General features: G+C 42.2%; 2 protein-coding genes across 4 annotated transcripts in view; one reads left to right on the top strand and one right to left on the bottom strand.

Annotated features, from left to right (window-relative positions):
• The window catches only part of sppl3 (signal peptide peptidase 3), a 47,026-nt gene that overhangs the window by 11,667 nt on the left and 16,425 nt on the right, over positions 1-18,934 (top strand). For all 3 annotated transcript variants that reach the window (XM_049739118.1, XM_049739117.1, XM_049739119.2), the window contains one exon: positions 2,872-2,948. In XM_049739118.1, coding sequence (XP_049595075.1) covers positions 2,872-2,948 — 77 coding nt within the window. The remainder of the gene's footprint in view (positions 1-2,871; positions 2,949-18,934) is intronic.
• Positions 120-17,284, bottom strand: gnaz (guanine nucleotide binding protein (G protein), alpha z polypeptide). The gene is made up of 3 exons (XM_049739159.2): positions 16,998-17,284; positions 6,473-7,711; positions 120-1,892 (listed from the first exon to the last, which is right to left on the bottom strand). Exons 2-3 carry the CDS (start codon positions 7,193-7,195, stop codon positions 1,548-1,550), a joined length of 1,068 nt encoding a protein of 355 aa, XP_049595116.1. The 5' UTR covers positions 7,196-7,711; positions 16,998-17,284; the 3' UTR covers positions 120-1,547.

The raw sequence follows: 18,934 nt of genomic DNA, 5'->3' as shown, positions 1-18,934 counted from the left end.
GGACAAACAGTGCTCATTCCATGATTTTGGACAGTAAGTTCCCAGTTGCCATTCACTTGATGCTGCATAGTTGTGGACAAGACAAAGTCACTGTCAAAAAACACAGTTACAACACCATGAAAATTTGCATAAGTTGTTTTATTTGTAGTTATCCTTTTTCATTTCGTTTTAATTGTATTGTTTTTTTTTTTCTCAAAGTGGACATCCTGTAAAGTCAAGCGTGAAGCCCTTAGCTCGGTTGTTGGCACATCATAAACCGAAAGGAAGGGTAAAGAGGAGGAGCAAAATGGAATTCCCCTTTCTCCTTCTCTTTCGCTCTCTTTGTCTCTTGCAGTCCTCCCAACTCAACCACTATTATTATTTGTTTTGACAAAGAGTGTACCGGACAGTATATTTACACATCATACCAACTGTTGGACAATTTCCACTTAGAGAATGCAAGGAAGATTGAACTTTGCGTCGTCTTTTTCACATTTTCCATTGTCCTTTTTCCTTTTCTCATTTTCACAAATGAGACTTGACCCTATCATCATTTTTTTTTTTTTTTTTTTTTTAACCAGCGTAGCATCCCCGATAGAACTCTTCAATAGATTCCTCTCTTGACAGCTGTACAATCTTACACAGTGTTTGACTTCAATATATATTTTTGGGACTATATTTTGCAAACCTAAGAAAACAGAAAGAAAATTCCAAAGAAAATAGAGTAGTATCCCAAAGTAACAAAATCATGCATGTTTTAAGGTAATTTTTTTTTTCCCCCAGAAAAACAAAACAAAAAAATAATTGTCATCAATGTTTTATTTACAAACTGATCTTGGCACTGTTTTTGTCATCTTTGCTGGAAAGTAGAATTATCATGGTGAACATTTGACGCTAACACTCCTGGTAAGTCAGTGGCCTGCTATAAAAGGCAGGTTTGTCATACATATTTTTTTTTTTCTTCAATGCACAAAAAAGCAAAAAGAGGAACAGAACAGCCTTTATAGAGTTTGGTGGAGAAGAACAGAAATAGTGCTTAGAAAATATTTTTTTAAACTGTGGCAGTTTCTTCTTTTAGGCAAAGACCCTGTGACATCATGCCTACCCACATTTTGCTTCCCGACTCGAGACACAAGCTCCTTCACTAACTCTCATTGTTAAAAGTGACCACAAAAAAAAATCCCCAAATAGAACCTTGATTTTTGCCTTCAATGTGTCCTGTAAAGCAGCATTAAATGTCCTCAGGCAAACAAAATAATTGAGACGAAATGAACAAAAAAGCCACCCGGCGAGTATTTTGTCTTCTGTTTGGCAGGCAGGTGGGGAAACTGTCGTACATGTCCAGTGTTGCCACGTTTTAATCTTGTGTGAGCAAAACAGAAAAGGTGTTTATCTGTGTGGGTGTCTGCATATTCGGTGCAAAAAAAAAAAAATCCCGTCTTTGTCCCCACTAAAACATTTCAATCCTCACCGTCCTTCCTTTCTCATTTGCATTTTTTTTTTCTGTCATTCTTGCACTTCACCGGCGAGCTAAACCAACTACCCACCCGCCAACCAAACGTCGAGTCCTAGCACAACCCGATGTACTTGAGATTGTTCTGGATGATCACGTCCGTGACAGCGTCAAACACAAACTGGATGTTGCTGGTGTCGGTAGCGCAGGTGAAGTGCGAGTAAATCTCCTTGGTCTCCTTGTTGCGGTTGAGGTCCTCAAACTGCCGTTGAACGTAGACGGCGGCTTCCTCGTAGGTGTTCTGGCCCTTGTAGTCGGGGAAGCAGACTGTCAGGGGAATGCGTTTGATCTTCTCAGCCAACAGGTCCTTCTTGTTGAGGAAGAGGATGAGTGAAGTGTTGGTGAACCAGTTGTTGTTGCAGATGGAGTCGAAGAGACGCAAGCTCTCGGCCATTCGGCTCTGCAAAGGCAAAAAAGGGAATCAGACCAGAAGTTCAATCTGACCCAGATCTCTTTTATTAACTTAAATCTATAGTATCATTTAAAGTTACCTAGAGGGTTGAAAAGATCCTACATGAAGCATCTGATAGCCTGCAGTCATCCCATTGTTGTCAGATACTGATCTATATAGCCACTTTACCCGCTCGAAATCACATGGTGGAAAATTATATCAATTGCGGTTGATAAGCAATAAGCACGTATGCATATGTTTCTTCTCATAAAGTTTAACGTCATGTGATGTTGGACATGAAGTCCAAAAAAACGGAATGGCGGCTGCTGGCATGTGGCGACAGGCCAGTAGCTTGTGACTGGGACTGTCAGATGAAGAGGGCTGTTGTTTCAAAGTATACAGGAATAACACAATGCTCCGAGCAAATCACAAGATCCGCACATCCTGGAGATAAAAAAAAATGGTGGACTAAAGGGAAAGGAGAAAAGAACTATTAATGAGAATGTTAATCCACGGCTTTAATTGAAGTTACACATTTTTTCGTTTTTAACATTTAAGATGATACTTGTTCAGTATATTTTGCTAAATGTCATGAAATTTATTTTATTTTAACCTATATAGCACAAACTATCAAAAAGATCTGATGTCGAACTCAAGGCCCGGGGGCCAGATACGGCCCGCCATATCCATTAATGTGAACCGCGAAAACAAATTGTGCCTCAAATTCATGTACTAAAGTTGCAAATTATCTTTAATTTTAAAAGATAGAAATATTGCAAAAAAAATTTTTTTTCCAGTATTTAAACAGTTTTTATTAGTCTCTGATTTGAAAACTATTTATTCATCAGTTTGTTGTGTAGCCTTATAAGGCGTTGACATTCATAATGGCCTTCCAATGACAACGTGGCCCTCGACAAAAACAAGTTTGACACCCCTGTTATACACGAAACAGTCTAACGCCATTCGACGGCTGTCCTCCACCTTGCAGATGATCCAAACAGGAGACGACAACCTGAGCCCAGGAAGCCTCTCGTCTTTCCACCTGTCCTCTACAATTGTTAGACCGTAAGCAATTTGAACTCATACATATACATCTACCACACTCTTCATTCGACACAATCTAATAAAGGAAAATTACAGAAAAACCTCCAAAGTAGAATTTCTTTTCCCAAGTCTCACAAATCATCCCTATTACATGGACTAACTGCAAACGCATTGCGAACCTTATTTTTAAATCGGGTTTATAATCCATATCCCGCCTCAAAATCACCGACTGCTAAATACAACTCGTTTGTTCTTTTCAGTATTTACCAGCACAATAACGGCTCTGTAATGTTGCGTCGTACAATGGAGAGAGACCGGCATCGCTTGCCTGAGCTTCACTGACAAAACAAGCCGACACCTCAAAAAAAACAAAAAAAAAACACCAAGAAGTACAAATCAGTTCCGCTTACCATGTTGCGGTATATATGTAATAGTAAAGCTTGGCCTAGCTTGCATTTTCACCACAGGGATCGCATGCCAGATGGCATCCATGTGAATTACCTTCGTTCATCCTAACATAACGCTCTCATTTTCACAGAAAGGAAAAAAAAAAAAAAAAGATAGTAAGACTAACGATGGAGCACATCCAGCAATTTGTGTTCTTTTGTTCTTGGCACATGGCGCTTCATTACATAATCACCAAAAGCTTTCTTTGAGAAAAGGACCCATTTCATATCTTTTGTCACATGAAAGTGATAATTTATTGTCGGCTGGTCAATAGTCGACAGTGTCTAGGTAGCACATCGCTATGCTTGGTATCTCGGCCCAAGGCTGGAAAAAAAAATTCTTACATTAGCAGTCTTTGGCACTAAAAGTGTTGCGTTCACACCCCCTGTCCAAGTATCGTGGAATACGCGTCTGTTACGACTCAATGTACTTTCAAAGTCGGCAAATCGCCGCCTCGACTTCCCCCCCCCCCCTTCGGGTCGGTGCCATCTGTACACTGGATAGTGTCTGTGAATTGCTGCCACAGCGTTATACAACAGTCTCAAAACCTCAGCCATCGGATTTTTGCAGGGTCGAATAGACGCTATTATGTCATAAGATCAATTTGATCGCATGATACTGTTGTAATCGGTTCCCTTAGAACTCGGTCATGTTTTAATCTATGTCTGAGTGCCCGATTCGAGACGGGAGCAGACATCCGCTTGTGTGCCTGTGATCGGGGCAGTCTGTGTCATGTAGTATAATGTCACCGCTTTTGGGAATGTTTCATTTTGACCACATCTAGCTAATGGAGAGGATCGTTCGTACCTATTTAAGCTAGCTCGCCATTGCTACGTTGACTTGCTCAGCATCAGCAATTTCATGCATTCATTCAGCTCCCCCATCCCCCACCTGCTCTCACCTTCACACAACACATGCAGAGTACGCAAAGTGTGTCAGATAAGTTCCAGGACTGTCTTCTAGTGTGGACCTTAACAATTAACCAACAATGTCTACAGAGAGAAAATTCATTCCAGGAACAAAGTAAAGGCGTTGGCCAAAGGGCAAGGCATGAGGAAATGAAGGGACAATAGCGGCCTGGCTATTTTTGGCACCGATTGCTAATGAACAGAAAGGAGCTAGGTGCTTTTTCCGCTGGTTTGGACTTCCGACAAAAATCCCTGACTTTGATTAAAATAAGAAGACATGATATAAAATCAACTATATGTGTCTATGTTAGATTGTATTTGAATCATATTTAACATTTTCATTGTTAAAAATGCTTCTTCAGAGTGAGCAACACTGGGGCATGTCGATGATCAGATTGTTCTCCATTGTCTCCGTGTCGTATTCTGTACGGCAATTCTCGCTGTGAAATCACGGCGCCACACCTCTCTTATTGGATGTGCTGTCGGTCCTCGCAGCGGCGCTGCACCCAAATTTTTCATTTGGAGTGTGTTTCCTGTCGCGGGGCTGTGTAGACACAAGGATGGGTTGAGGCTACGCTGTGATAGATGCAGTGTGAAAAACTCCGGGGGGATGACTTCAAAAGGGGGCAATCTTCTAGTTTGTGATTTGTGTTTCAATTATATCCTAGTCCTGGAAGTTTTCTGACACACCTTTGTACATCAACACGTATTGTCTCCTGTGATGCTGTTTGTTGGAGACCCCCCCACCACCACCCCTCCCATTTCCTTCTCATCCTCCTTTCCCTAGTCACAGCTCACTGTCAACATTGCAGGATTAGGAGCATTTGACTGGCTTGTTGCTAGGCAACGGTAACCACGGAAACCGATTCATTATGAGGACAAGGATGGGACAGGGAAAATGCAACTGGGAATGGGTTAATGGGTAAATGTACAGTAATTATGGTGTGTTTTAAGTCTTGCGTGATTTGGTGCATCAACATTTCCTTCCAGGGGAATGTTTCTTTATTAGCAGGGTAGACGTTAAAAATGGATTGGAGTCTAGCTTAATTCAGATCCGTTCGATCCATCGCTTACTATATATCTTGTCATAGTAAGCCGATCGGTTTGTAGTTTGGCAATTCCAGCTCAGATTTTTATTCCTTAGAATCATCAAATGGAATGTCAGCTGAAGAAAACTATTTGTGGGCTTCCGGTTATTTTTGTCATATTGAAGCCAGCGCGGAGCAAATGTTGAGGCTGAAAAGTGGACTTATCTGTACTGCTTGAATTCTTTCCATCATTGCTCATTTTCTTACACACGGGCGGCATTTTGGTAGAAGGCTGTTTCAAAGGGGTGGTTGCGCTTTTGTGGGTGTGAGCACAGCTGGTGGTTTTTTTTTTTTTTTGTTTGAGACCGCCTTCTATCTTGATAGTTTGGGTCCATGATATGTGTCTGTGCACTAAAATAGAGACCCTGGTTTTATTTTGTCGATTTCCATAAGCTAACAAGGAATCTATACTTTGTTGCTCTCTAGCTAGCAGTCTGAAAATTGTACTTGTTTTGCATTCCAAGGACTTGTGAACTCCCAAATGAGATACAAGAACCTTTGCAACCTGTTAAATCTCACAGGTAAAAGCTTCACACGTGATTCTGTGAACTCAATTAACACCATACTGGATTTTTCTCCACAGACTATTTTTAACCTGGTCTCGTAATTGGTTCCAATCTGTTTTTGTTCAACTTTTCTCTATACATTTTTAGCTCACTCTAGGACCCACAGCCTCGTGTGTTACTTATCTTTGGGTACGGACACCTTTTAGGAAATAAAATATGCTTGTGGAATTCTAAAAATAGCTGAACCCTGAGGTGATCCTGTCCAAAAACTGAAATAGTAGCCATTGTTGATCGCCTCCCAAAAAGGCAGTTAAAGCAAACATTAACGACCTCAGCATACCAAAACATCTCAAGAAGGAAATAGATATACCATGGCAAGGGAATTGCTTAAATTCCCAAACCATGAGAAAGAGATAATGCACTCTTCTTCAGTCAGAGACACTTTAGGTGTGCCTTCCATTTGTGTTTGTAATAGTCTTGCTGAGGAATTAGGATGGCCTTACCTTCTGAGTTCTGGATCCATGGATACTTTGACCTTCTTATAATTATGATCTATGCCTGTCTGTATGCGGAGCTTTACAATTGATTTTTCTTACCGTCTGGTTGTCCTCGTAGAGTTTGAGGTCATAGCCGCTCAGTTCAACACAGAAAATGATTGCTGTCACGCCCTCGAAACAATGGATCCACTTCTTTCTCTCGGATCGCTGTCCGCCTACGTCTACCATCTTGAAGGTGAGCTCCTTGAAGGTGAACTTGTTCTCTACAATGCCAGTGGTCATGTCTCGGGATCGCAGAATGTCCTCCACCGTCGGGATGTACTCGGGCGCAGAAATGCGGTCCAGGTCGTTTAGGTAGTAAGCGGTATTGTCCTCTAAGTGGTACTCGTTGGATCGCTGAAAACACTCCTGGACCCCAGAGTCCGCCCAGAGGCGTTTCATGACTCCCAGCAACTCCGGAGTGATCTCTCCCTTGCTTTCCGCCGGCCCCGTGAGGGCAAAGAGCTGCACAGCGTCGTAGGCGCGATCGGGATTGTGAAAGTCAATCTTAAGGGTGGTCAGGGCGCGGATGATGCGGGTGAGCGAGTCGATGGCGTTGTACAGGATGAGGGGCTTGTACTCCTTGCAGGCCTCAAGGTTGAAGCCACCGCTGTGGATGATCTTCATCTGCTTGACGATGGTGCTCTTGCCGGAGTTGCTGGTGCCCAGCAGCAATAACTTGATCTCACGTCTCTGCCGCTGACTCTCCGATCGCAAGTGGCGGTCGATTCGCCGCGAGCGCCGAGCCGCTTCCTTCTCCTCCGAGCTCTGACGGCATCCCATGGTCCTCCACCACGTGGTGAGCGCGAAGGAACTCGTGCTGACGCTTGACGGGTGAACTAATTGCAGAGAAGAAGTGATGGGAACTTTGGAGGGGGTCGAGGATTGTCGGTAGAAGGTGCTACGTCACAACGAGCCAGAAGAGCCTCCACAGAAATGAGTGACTCAGAAGTGTCTCATTCTTCTTCCTCCGGGGCAGTCTGCGAGTCCCGTGTGGGCAAAACCCAGACTTGTGGGATGCCCACACAGTGCCTTGCGCTGAGGTTCGACTGCCTGCTGAAGCCGAGGGAGATGGGGATCATAGCAGGGGCTCCCCTCGAGGAGAATCGTTGGAGGAAGGCGGACTACCTTCGGCTTATGTCAGTGGAGGAAGTGTTTGGGCTTGACGGGTGCGATCGGGAAAATTCTCTCACTCCATTCCCGCATGGCTCCTGTGTTGCCTCCTCCCACTCAGCTCACCGCAATCGTCCACCCCAGAGTGAGACTTATCTTCACAGGATTGTAAATTCTTCTTAGAGTCTGGTAAAACACAACAGATAAAAGATATGAATTTTTACATTCCACGAGAGATTGGTTCATCACGCTACTAATTAGCTAACTGTGGAATGCATTCATTTCATCGGAAATGTGGAAACAAAAAAATCCCTGAAAAATCGCAATACTGGAAAACCCAAAAGCTAATTATCTGGTCTGGCATCTGGGGGTTTCAAGCATATTTCCGGAGGAGACAGTGCCCCCGCAGGCCCCCCTCTAGCTCTGCCAGTGTGGCTTGGTGAAACACGTGTCCTGGCACTTTTCCGCTCCACTAATACACCGATTTGGATCATTTTGAAGATTCTCATCATGGAAGTAACGCTAAGATTATAAACATTTTTTAAATGGCTGTATGCTTTAAAAAATTGACTGGTTGAGGCCACAAATACACAAGACACGATCAAGGTCAGAGATACTATGTCGAAACACGGGCTGGAAAAAGCAGCTTTGCAAAACGAGTTTCTTTTTGAGAAAACAGCATGTACACCTCTGGATATTGTTTGCTGTTCTTTGACTGCAGTCAGGTAAAAATTCTTATTTACTGTCCTGAGGGAAAATGACAGGTGCCTCCCACACTTTAATGAAGCCAGCCTGCTCCGCTTGCAGACTTTTGTGATGTTATCCAGCACCACTGGGATTATTGGAAAGCACAAATATTTTCTATGAGATCTAGTTTCATTTTGGTTATTTGCGGTTTATATTAGTTGGGAGTTAGAGGTTTATTTCGTAAGAAATATTGGAGTGTAATATATTTTAGGATGTTAATATAGTTCTGCTTTGCTGGTGCAGGGATGGCCTGTGGGTAAATCGGTATATTCTGTAATGAGTCAGGCTGTTCTCTATTGGCAGAGTCACAAACGTGAAATCACGCTTTGGCCCGATTTTTTATTTTTTTTTTTGGCAGACCTAAACTTTGCCTACCTATAAACTGCAACAAAGCATCTCCACACAAATTGAGAAGTTGGTTTTCGAGCTTCAGGCACCTGATTCTATTCACTCAATGACAGACAGGCACAGATGTTAAAGCTATGCAAAAAAATCCTTTAAAAAAAAAAAAAATGCAGCAACTGCATTTCTTCAGCTTTTGAAGTTGCACCACATTAGATAATTGTAAGAGAATACATTGCCAAGAGTGCAAACAACTATAAAGGAAAAAGGAAAATGCTGACCTTCATCATATCCTCATTAAAAGTTGGAGCAGTGCTGACCTTAACAACAAAATGCTAACACGCATCATTGCTGACACCATTTCACATGTCTTGCAGACTGTCACATCCACTACTATTGTCAATTATGGAATTCAGATGTAAATTGGACAGCTTGGTGAGGAATAAATAGCAGGTGTTGGCAGGCAGGCGTCTTAATGTATCATGAGTGCTTAGGTAATATGACAAGGTGGTAATTTAGCTAACCTACTTTTTTTTTTTTTTTTACACACAATTTTCCAATCCTCCCTCTGCTGTTCAAAGCATGTGTTTATCCCTACAGCAGTGAATGGCTACTAAATGACTGGTTGGTGGATGTCAAAATATGTACGCAAACATATGATGGTGAGTTTACAGTGAGTAAACAAACCTATCTAGGTCATCAAGAATTATATTGGTTAAAAAAAAAAGTACAGTATAGCAGGATGTGTTACTGAAGCGGACACATCTGGTACAATGCTGCTAATCCGCGTTAGCGATAAGTCCCAATGTAAAATGTATTTTTTTTTCTTTTTAGGAATGAATATAATTGTAGGAAGAAAAATGAACAGCACAGGTTTTATCCATCGTGTTGTGAGTTGATGAATGAGGCGTCACAGTCGCAGGCTTGAATTTGATTTGTTCCGGTTAGCATTGACTTGCGCTATAGGGCATGCAGTGTTCATGCATCCAGTGGGGGAAATATGCTAGTGCGGCCATCATTTCAGTACAAAGTCAAAGGTCGAACACAATTTGATTTATTTGTATTTTCAAATAATTTGCCTCGAGGAAATATTAGAATGTTTCCACGCTCAAGCTGCAACTAGCATAAAAGTGTTTCAGCTATTGTTAGCCAAACAAACCCTTTGGAACATCAGGGCATCTTTTAGAATAACTTTATGAAAAAAAAAAAAAATTCACAGATGCTGAACTGATAATGTATGCTGACACTTTGTGACTTCACAGATCCATGCACAACACATAAAACTTTGAAATATGTTAAGTAAAAAAAAAAAATGGAATTTAACACAATGCGCTAACGTCTTGTATGACGCCACCGTGATAGTTTGAAATACGGCTGCAAAAAGGTCACAAAGAAAAACCCTTTCATTCATTTTTACTGAGTTGTCAATTGTATAACCAGCGGGGTGTTCAACTTTAGTGTTCCGCTGTTCAAGTAAACAAATGGTATGACTGGCATTTAACGTTTGAGTATTTAGACCAGTTGGGCACAGAGGAAGTGTGTGACTTTTAGATGACTGTACTTCCTTTGTCTCTGGGTTTGGACGGCCCGCTCTAACTTTGCTTGGCACCATCCGCTGACATCTTCACAATGGCAGGGTTATCCCTACCGTACTTGAGGAGATATTTGACAAGAAAGCTTTGCAGTGGCGAGCACAGAGCAGGCTCACATAGAAAAGCGCTCACATGTCATTTAATCATAATCATTTGAATAGCCGCGAGCTAGCTTCTCGCTACTCGCTATACTCCACCTGACAGCATCTTTTAGAAAGGGGTTAGTGAGAGAACTTTGTGTTCAATAGTGGAAAATTATGACCTAATCTTAAGATACTATATCAACTAGAATTTTGAACTTTTGTGGTAGATAACAATAACAATCACTGGCGGAGTTAGAAGGGGGGTCCGGGCCTCTCTCATGGCCCCCCTCCGAGGAAGAAAATCCTAGCTCCGCCAGTGAAAATACAACAGCATGTAATTATTCAGTTGATAAAGAATTCCTGAGGCCATGTGTGAGAAATCTGGCCTCCTAAGTGAGACGAGCCACTGCTGGAGGGACATTATTAATGTACGTGATGAACGAGCAACGCATTAGCGCAGCACGATCAATTCGCTCGCTCCGCTCGACTACGCTTGTCTTCCACGTTGCACAGCCGCCACAAGGTGACTCGTAAGCCTGTTTAGTATAAACACAGCCGACCGCCTTTTCCTGAAGGGATAATGGCAAATTCAAATGAGGATATCGAACGCATGGCGTAGCAGATAAGCTCATGTTTGTGTCAAATATTTCGTATGTTAGTGTTGCAGTTACGCAGAATTCAAGGTGACTTTCAGGGTTTTGTGAAACTTCAAAGTGATTTTTAACGTCTGCAGCTCGCACTGTTGACAGTTTAAACAAGCCGGGCGCTGCAGCTGAACAACAGTCAACAAGAAAAGCGCAGCTTCATTTCAACGTGTTTCATTCCAATAAATCACAATTTGATTTCTTTCCGAGCGTATTGAACGTTGCTGTTCGTTATGCTCGGCCGGCGAGTAGCGAAGCGGCCCCTCTAATTAGGAGTCGACAAACACCAGAGAGATTGGCGTACTTTTGCAATCGAACAGAGGGAATACATGAATTTTTCATTTTGGAAATAAACGTCAAGCTTTGCTGACATGCTACACTGATATTAAATGATATAGGCAAAAATGTTAGCGGCGTGCTAACTTATAATTATCTGTCTCTGTATAGAGTTATTGCTCTATAAGTGCACACTGGAATCTGGGACAAAAAAAGCAAAGAGTCAATTTTATGGTTCCACCCGGCGAATGATTGATCGGTGTCATCCCCGATTGGAGCACAGACATTGTTTGATTGAAACACAAGTGGGATGCCTTATTTTGCAGCTAATGAGCATAATGTATGCTTTACCGTGTGGAGCCCAGAGGAACAGAACATGTAGAAGCACTCCCAAGCTAGAAAGCCTGCTTGGCAGTGATGACTCAGAGCTGCGTGTTGGGCCCACTTAACATCAAAATTAGAATAGATATAGGTCAGACGATTTTTCTGCACCATCCGACACTTTGTGCAAGTTTACGTTTTGATTCTTTTGCAGCTATTAAGACGTACTTAATTGGGCTCCAAAGTACCCCCGCAAGTCCCATTCTACTACTAAAGCATCATGTTGGGAGTTTTATGAAAATGAGATCAAATTTCAAAACTTTGGATAACGCAGAGTTGTCAGACACTTTACAATTCAGAGATATAAAAAGTGAACAAAGGTTGGATTTTGGTGTGTATTCGATTTAACTTGGCCAACAAAAGCATGAATTTGTTTTATAGTAGCATGTGAGTAACCTCTAATGGAAGATGAAACTTTAATTAAAAAAAAAACAATCTGCTGTGAAAATACAAAAGCGTGAGGGTTTGTTCTGGTGGATTATTTTGTTAATTTATTCTGAAAGCTTCTTTAATCAACATAGATTCATTCGTGCCTGATAATCGCAGCAAATCTAAGTGCTTTGCTTAATGTTAGTCTCGGCTGGATTTAGCTTTCTGGACAAAATGCAATGCAGCGTAAATAAAGCCCAAATGTTTCATTGTTATTTGGGGAAAACAGCGTTGAATCGTGAGATTCTTGGAAATAATTTTCCATAGCTGACAAAAAATCATCACTAAGACCACCCAAAAGTGGAATTTAGCCTCAAAGCCTGATTCTTATAATTTTTTTTTAATTATGTACTTGTAAAATTTGCAAACACTTGGAGCCCTGTTTTTGTAAGCAGGCGCCTGTGCAGCCAGCGTAAAAAATTGGCATAAACCAATTTAGTTTTGAGCCTTTGTGAAGTTGGGGCACTCAGTATTTTATTGCACAGCCCCCGGTGCAATTTTTGTTTCATTTTTTTTTTTTTTGTCAAGTAAGGGTTGGGATAGGATTAGCAGGTGTACATGTACCTAATATTGTGTCGGTTATGCAACGTTAAAAGCAGACTGGAGAAATGGATGCCTGTGTGCACACGTGGGGATGCAACTCATTCATTATGGAAAACAATGACAGGCACTGTTCTTTTCCCAAAACAGTGGGCCGTTTTAAAAGCGGGGACGGGATGCTGGTGGCGGGGGGAGGCGAGCTTCCTTGTTTGCAATAATGCCTTGTTTAACGTTGTTGATGCTGCGTTCCCCTTTCATCAATCTAGCAAGTCACACTGAGTCACGAGGCCAGCTAGCGTTGAGAATGGCGTGTTTGTGCACAGGCTGCGAGAAAAAGGATGGCACAAGGTGGACACATGTAGACACCACATATTTACTGCTTGAGTCTCATTCATGGTGGAAGCTCTGGAAGAGTCATGGCCATTAAAGTTAGGACTGAGTGTTTTATTGTTTTGCTGTTGTACTATAAACAGTGGTGAGTTACTGATGGTGGTTTGTTGGCTTGACTTTCTGTACAGGCAACAGTTTATATTTTTTATATAATGTATATATTTCAATATTTTATATTTTAATATTACATTAGGCTAACGGCAATTTTCTACAAAATTTTCTAATTTCTAGTTCCCAATTGGAAAAGGGTCTCAATAAGGCACCATTGTTGCAAGTACTGATACTGAGGCTGGTATCGGCACCGATACTGATACATGATACTCGGCCATCTCTTACTAAAATGGCAGTTTGACCCTGGAGCAGATTGTGTTTGACCTTTATGACCCCGCTGTGTAGAATTCATAAAGTTCTCTGTGTAAGTGAACACAATACACATACTACCTATAATTGCTTTCAGTGCACAGCTACATCTCTCGCCTGCGGGTCGCATCATCAACCCACTACCACCATTACCCCTCCTCCCCTCCCTCTCCACTGCCTCCTTGTTGTCATATGACTACTGTTATGTGTGTGCATTGGGAACACAAAGTTGGTCTGTTTGCCCCCCCGCCCCCTTCCCCCCCTTTTACTCTGCCCTCTCACATTTGAGTGCAGCAAGTGAAGGCCCGTTCACTTGTTGGCCTTCAGAAGGGAAACAGACGGGCTCCTGTATGTGGTGCCGGGCATAGATGAGCCAGAGAGATGGAGGTCAAAGGAGAAAGAAAGAAGCGGGTCGAGCAAATGTTGTTTTTTACAACACCAAAGAAGAATGCAGAGCTGCTTCAAGCCCCAGCCTTAAAAATGGATTTGATTCAACACAGACTCATAAGATATTTATTAGTCCTCTTTATGTCATTGCCTGCGCAAGAGAATTGGCTCCCAAAGAACATGTTGCCAGGTAATAACCCGGCCAGGATAAAATAAATAAATAAATAAATAAACACCAGCACCGAAGCAGCTGAATGTCAGCATTGTCTCGTTCGAAGACAATAGTTCACTGTCATTGTTGGTATTATCGAGTCCAAACGAGTTCCACGCAAAGCACATTTTGTAATTAGTTTAATTAATAAATCTTACATTGTCTGACGTAACAGTTCAAGAGGTCCTCAGTTATGAGGACGTAACCTAAAACGTAACGTAAATTTGTAGCCGAAACACGCCGTTGCTAACGTATGCTAACGTTATTTGTTGAAAGGTTCACCGATTTGCTGATTGAAAGATTTGTCATAAATCAGACAGTCAAATGAATCTACAGCGCATGTGTGGCGCTTGATATAACTTGATTCTTATGCTGCTCCACAAACCGGTTCATTCTGCACTATTTGTCAAAATGTCGTAAAGTGAGCAACCGCTGTAGCACAAATCAGAGTGACGCTAATATCCACAGTTTACGTTAAATAGCGGACAAATTAGCCGTATGACACTTCAACTGTAGTGGGGCTTGTCACCAATTTTGAATGATAACATTTTTGGCTTGGTAATGTAAAAGTGCCACAGGGGTGTCCCCAGTGTGCGGGCAACTGGGCGTGTCCCTTTACAGTTTTGTTTGTGCCTTTTAAATCAAATCTGCCTGTGCTGTCCCCAGTCATTATGTCACCCATTGGACTCGAAAGAAGCAAGTAACAAAAGAGTCGGAAGGAGGTCATTTTTTTGTCACAGTCGCGCTGGTTTTTATATGCGCACAGCTCATTTGACGGACAGCGTACTGTGGCAAACATTTGCCATCGGCACAGTTGAGATGGAGGACTCATTTTTAATAGCATTTCCACTTACTGAAAGCGTTCAATCCAAATTCTTGTTTTAGTCAATATTTTGACATGTTCAATCATTTGTTAAAACAATTATTCTGTTGTGTTTGGAATAATAGGAACGGGAGTCGTTTGGCTTTTAGCTGTTTTGACATTGGGAGCATTGGATTATGCAATCTAAATTTAAACATGAGAATTGTATTGATTTGATTGTGCTTGGCAGGAAATGAAGGGAAAAGCAATTTCTGTTAAGTTAGTTAGGCGAAACCGACAAAACTAAGAAACGCGGAGGAATGGCTAACCGTAATTCAATCGTAATTGGCTGAAATGCCAGTTCGCAGGAACTCGACGTCGATTGACTCTATGCAACACAAATACCAAGCAGTTAGAAGGGATCCTCTATTTACGTTGGTCCCGACTGGGAAAAGTTGATCAACTTGTTTGCGGAGTACATCGTCACACTGAACAAAAAAAGAAAAGAAAAGAGCCATATTTGGCTTTTTTTTTTCCATTTGATAGTTTTATAATTTAAGTGTTTTTAATATTAAAATTTTCTGTGATATGTATTAAACATCTTAAAATTTATTTATTTATTTATTTATTAAAGGTTTTTTTTTTTACAATATTTTTTAATTCCAAATGAAAATATTTTTCCCAATATTTTGATTTGGAATTAATTCCCAATGCATTTGCATGGGAAAAAAAAAAAGTTTTTTAGCTTTACACATTTTACACACTTTGGATCTCAGACATCCATCTTCTCCCGCTCCATCAAACATTACAAGCCAAAAAGTAAACAGTTTAGCAAATAAAAGCCACTCAAATGTTACTGCAGCTTGCAGGGCTGATTAAAGCTTTTGTCACAGCGAGCTTGACCTTGCTTGGCCTCCCGTCGGGTTTCCGAGCAGTGACCAGACTGTGAGCAAACAGGTGGAAATATCGAAAGATGCACACGCTACTATTTCCCACGGTGTTTCCTGCTCTCAGTAATTGATGTGACACAAAGTCCTAAAGCTTCAAAAAACACACATAGCTTGCTACATGGCTAATGTTCTTTGGACATATTGAACCAATCAAATGGAAGTGAAGGGTGGGAAGGGGGTAGATGCATCTCAAGCGAATGATGAGTTACACATTTTGGATAACAAACCTGACTGGAAAGCTCCAAAATGGGGCTTGTAAAAAAAAAAAAAAAACTTGAACAGGGACTTGATTAAGAACAGCGAGCTATAAAAGCCCATGTGTCAGACAGAGACTGATCAATATTCCTATCCTTTCTCGACGAGCCCAAACCACGCGAGCATAAGCTAATCTTCCTGATCCATTTTGACAAGCACAGTAGACTTTAGCCATTTTATTTTTTTTTAACCCGAATTCCGAGACGTCTGGTGACGCTCTTCGTGCGTTGTCATGATAAGAAGCCAGCGTTTCCTTCCGTACTATTTTTTTTTTCTTTTTAACATGCAAGTCGATCCAAATGGTCTTTTTTCCTTCTTTCCTTCTTTCTCTCTGCAGCATCACAACCTCCGCCCCTCTGCCCCATCTGCCTCCTTACTGTTAACCCCCCCCCCAAGCCTCCCCCCCACCTCTCAGCTGCAATGGTTCCCTCCCTGTCTCTCAGGCATGGAGCACAAGTATACCGTACAAAACCGATTATTATCATCAAATTTACTACATATGAAAGGCTGCTGAAACTCACCCCCCCCCCCCTCCCCTCCTTGCCGTCACAATCCCTAAATCAACTCAACGATGATCAATGATGATTTAACGCAGGCGTAAAGCGGCGGTCGGCGCCAGTCCCACGCCGCTCCTCCAAATCTGTCCCGGCAATACTAAAAAGGAATTTTGTCCCCTTCCAGCTCGCGTCTTTGGAAGCCAACACCTGATCATGTGGTTCTTCTATTCCTCTCCTATTTCCAAGCCCCAGTGGCCTACACACACACACACACCCTTGTCCTACATAAGCCAACTTTAAGATTTCTGCACGCAGTTGTGACAAAAGCATCCTTAAGGATGGAGGATGCTCTTTGGTGATGATGCAAATAACAAGATGATAGCACTGTCCACTGGCACACAGCTAGCAGGGTGGAGGAGGGGGCCGGACAATCTGGTTGCCTTGGTGTCATCCCTGAACATCACCTTGCCCGTTTTGCGAAAACACACCCAACGCGCACACAGGTGCCCCGCATTTAGCCTACCTAACCGCGTTCCCCAAAACGAAAAGAAATAAAAACAGCAGTCTGAGTAGTAGTTAGCCTTACCGTGTTCACAAGCCAGCATCCGTTTACAAAGGATACTGCAGATGAGCCCCCTGAACGCCTCTGAGCAATCCACCCTTTTACTCGCACGTCTTCATTTTGGTGTCTTCCTCATGTTCCCGATGACTTACACACACGTACACACACATACATTGCCTGTCTCTATCTTTAATGTGGCTTTTACACGTCAGTATCCTCCTCTCGTTTGCTCCAAGGCAGTTGAGACACTGCAGCGATGGGGGTGGAGGGCGTGTATATGTGTGTGCGTGCGTGTGTGTGTGTGTGCGTGTGTGTGTGTCAGAGACAGGGAGAGGGAGTACAGGACAGAAATGGAGGGAGGAGTCAGCAGCAAGGATAGAGAGCGAGCAAGGGAGAGACGGGGGGAAATGGTCAGGATTAAATCATGAGACTAAAAGAGAATGAAAAAGGGAGAGAAAATGGAGCTGGATTTATTTGGATGCTATGGTGATGAAATTTATGAAGGAGAGTTGGTTTGGATGGAGGTGGCGGTGCGTGTGTTTAAGTTTAAGGCTGCCATTGCTTGTAATTTCATTAATGATGGAAAAAACATACTAGCAAGAGAGAGGGAGGGGAGGGGAGTGATGACGACAGCAGAATGGGAGGAGGTTTGGACGATGGTGTAATGTGCTGTTTCCGTGCCAACTGTCTCTGTGACAGGGAGGCCGCTTCGTTTATTGCAATTGGTCAGGAACAGGAATTGACACAAGCGCAGGCAAATAAGATAATCTTACAAAGGGTGTGAATGGCCTTTTATTTTTTTCTTGTTTAACCTCTTGGAAGCAAAATGCTCGGATATCGTTGTAAACGTGTGTTGTCAATTTTCAATTGTGAAATCGGAATTTTAATAAGGGATGATGGTATGTTATAATAATGCTGAAGAATTTGCAAAATATTCGGATGTGGCCTTTCAAATCGTTTTATTGCTAATTAAGGGCAGCTGCTCATCTTTCATATTTCCAAATGTTCTTTTATTTGGTAATCGTAAAAAAATAGAACTTCCCCTACTTAATTGCTCTTTTCCTGTTCACATTACATTCCCTTTTTCTTTTCCCATTTAAACCTTATCGCCACTCGCCTGTTGGATTTCAAGATTGTCTTCGTGAAATCTCTCGACGACAATATTTAAGGCCTCCTAAACGGGATTTTGATCGGCCATCCACCCCATTCCAGATTAAGTACAATCTAGCATTTGTTGTACAGTAGAATTACCTTGTATTGGGTTCTTCTTCAGAAAATACAAGGGACTCTTTTGTACATCCTTACACTGACATGTGCCCTTAGTCTTGCATTCTTTTCCCAAGATGTTCTCTGCCAGTGCCTCATGACCCCTCTTTGTCTCCGCCAACGTTTTCACTCTCCATCACCATCATCATCTTTTTTTTTTTTTTTTTTTTTGTGTCTCTCTCCCGGATTGTCTATGTGCCTCTCCCAGCTTCCTGTCTCCCTAATCCTTAATCCTGTGGAAATCGGTCAGGCAGAAAGCGCCAGCTTTGATCAGGCCCTCATATCAGGCGTGCTAACAGTGTCTGCTCACTCGGATCCCACGGAACCCTGGAGCCGATTGGTGGGGGGTGAGGGAGAGTCTTTAAAGAGGTGTGGACCCCCCTGGTACTCCATAGGTGTTAGGGTTACGCCACAGCTGACGAAGAGAAAATCGAAGTCCCTTCCGAGTGATCCATCAGGCCTCTTCTTCACGATATAACAATTCATATAGTATGTGAGAATTTGCTGACCTTGTTTACTAAAATAGCAAAGTTAACTATTAGAAAAAATGTGTTTGGCTGTGTTCACACCCACAACGGCGCAAACACCCTTCTGTAACTATAAAAAAACTGCACGTAAAGCTCTAGGAGTTCATTTTTTTCCCAGAACTATTGAATCCTAAACACAGATAATTAAGGTCACAAAAACCTAAAGCG

The sequence above is a fragment of the Syngnathus scovelli genome, chromosome 13 (assembly GCF_024217435.2).
Source record: "Syngnathus scovelli strain Florida chromosome 13, RoL_Ssco_1.2, whole genome shotgun sequence".
Taxonomy (NCBI): domain Eukaryota; kingdom Metazoa; phylum Chordata; class Actinopteri; order Syngnathiformes; family Syngnathidae; genus Syngnathus; species Syngnathus scovelli.
Note: the sequence above shows the minus strand (reverse complement) of the source record. Positions and strands in the feature narration are given on the sequence as shown.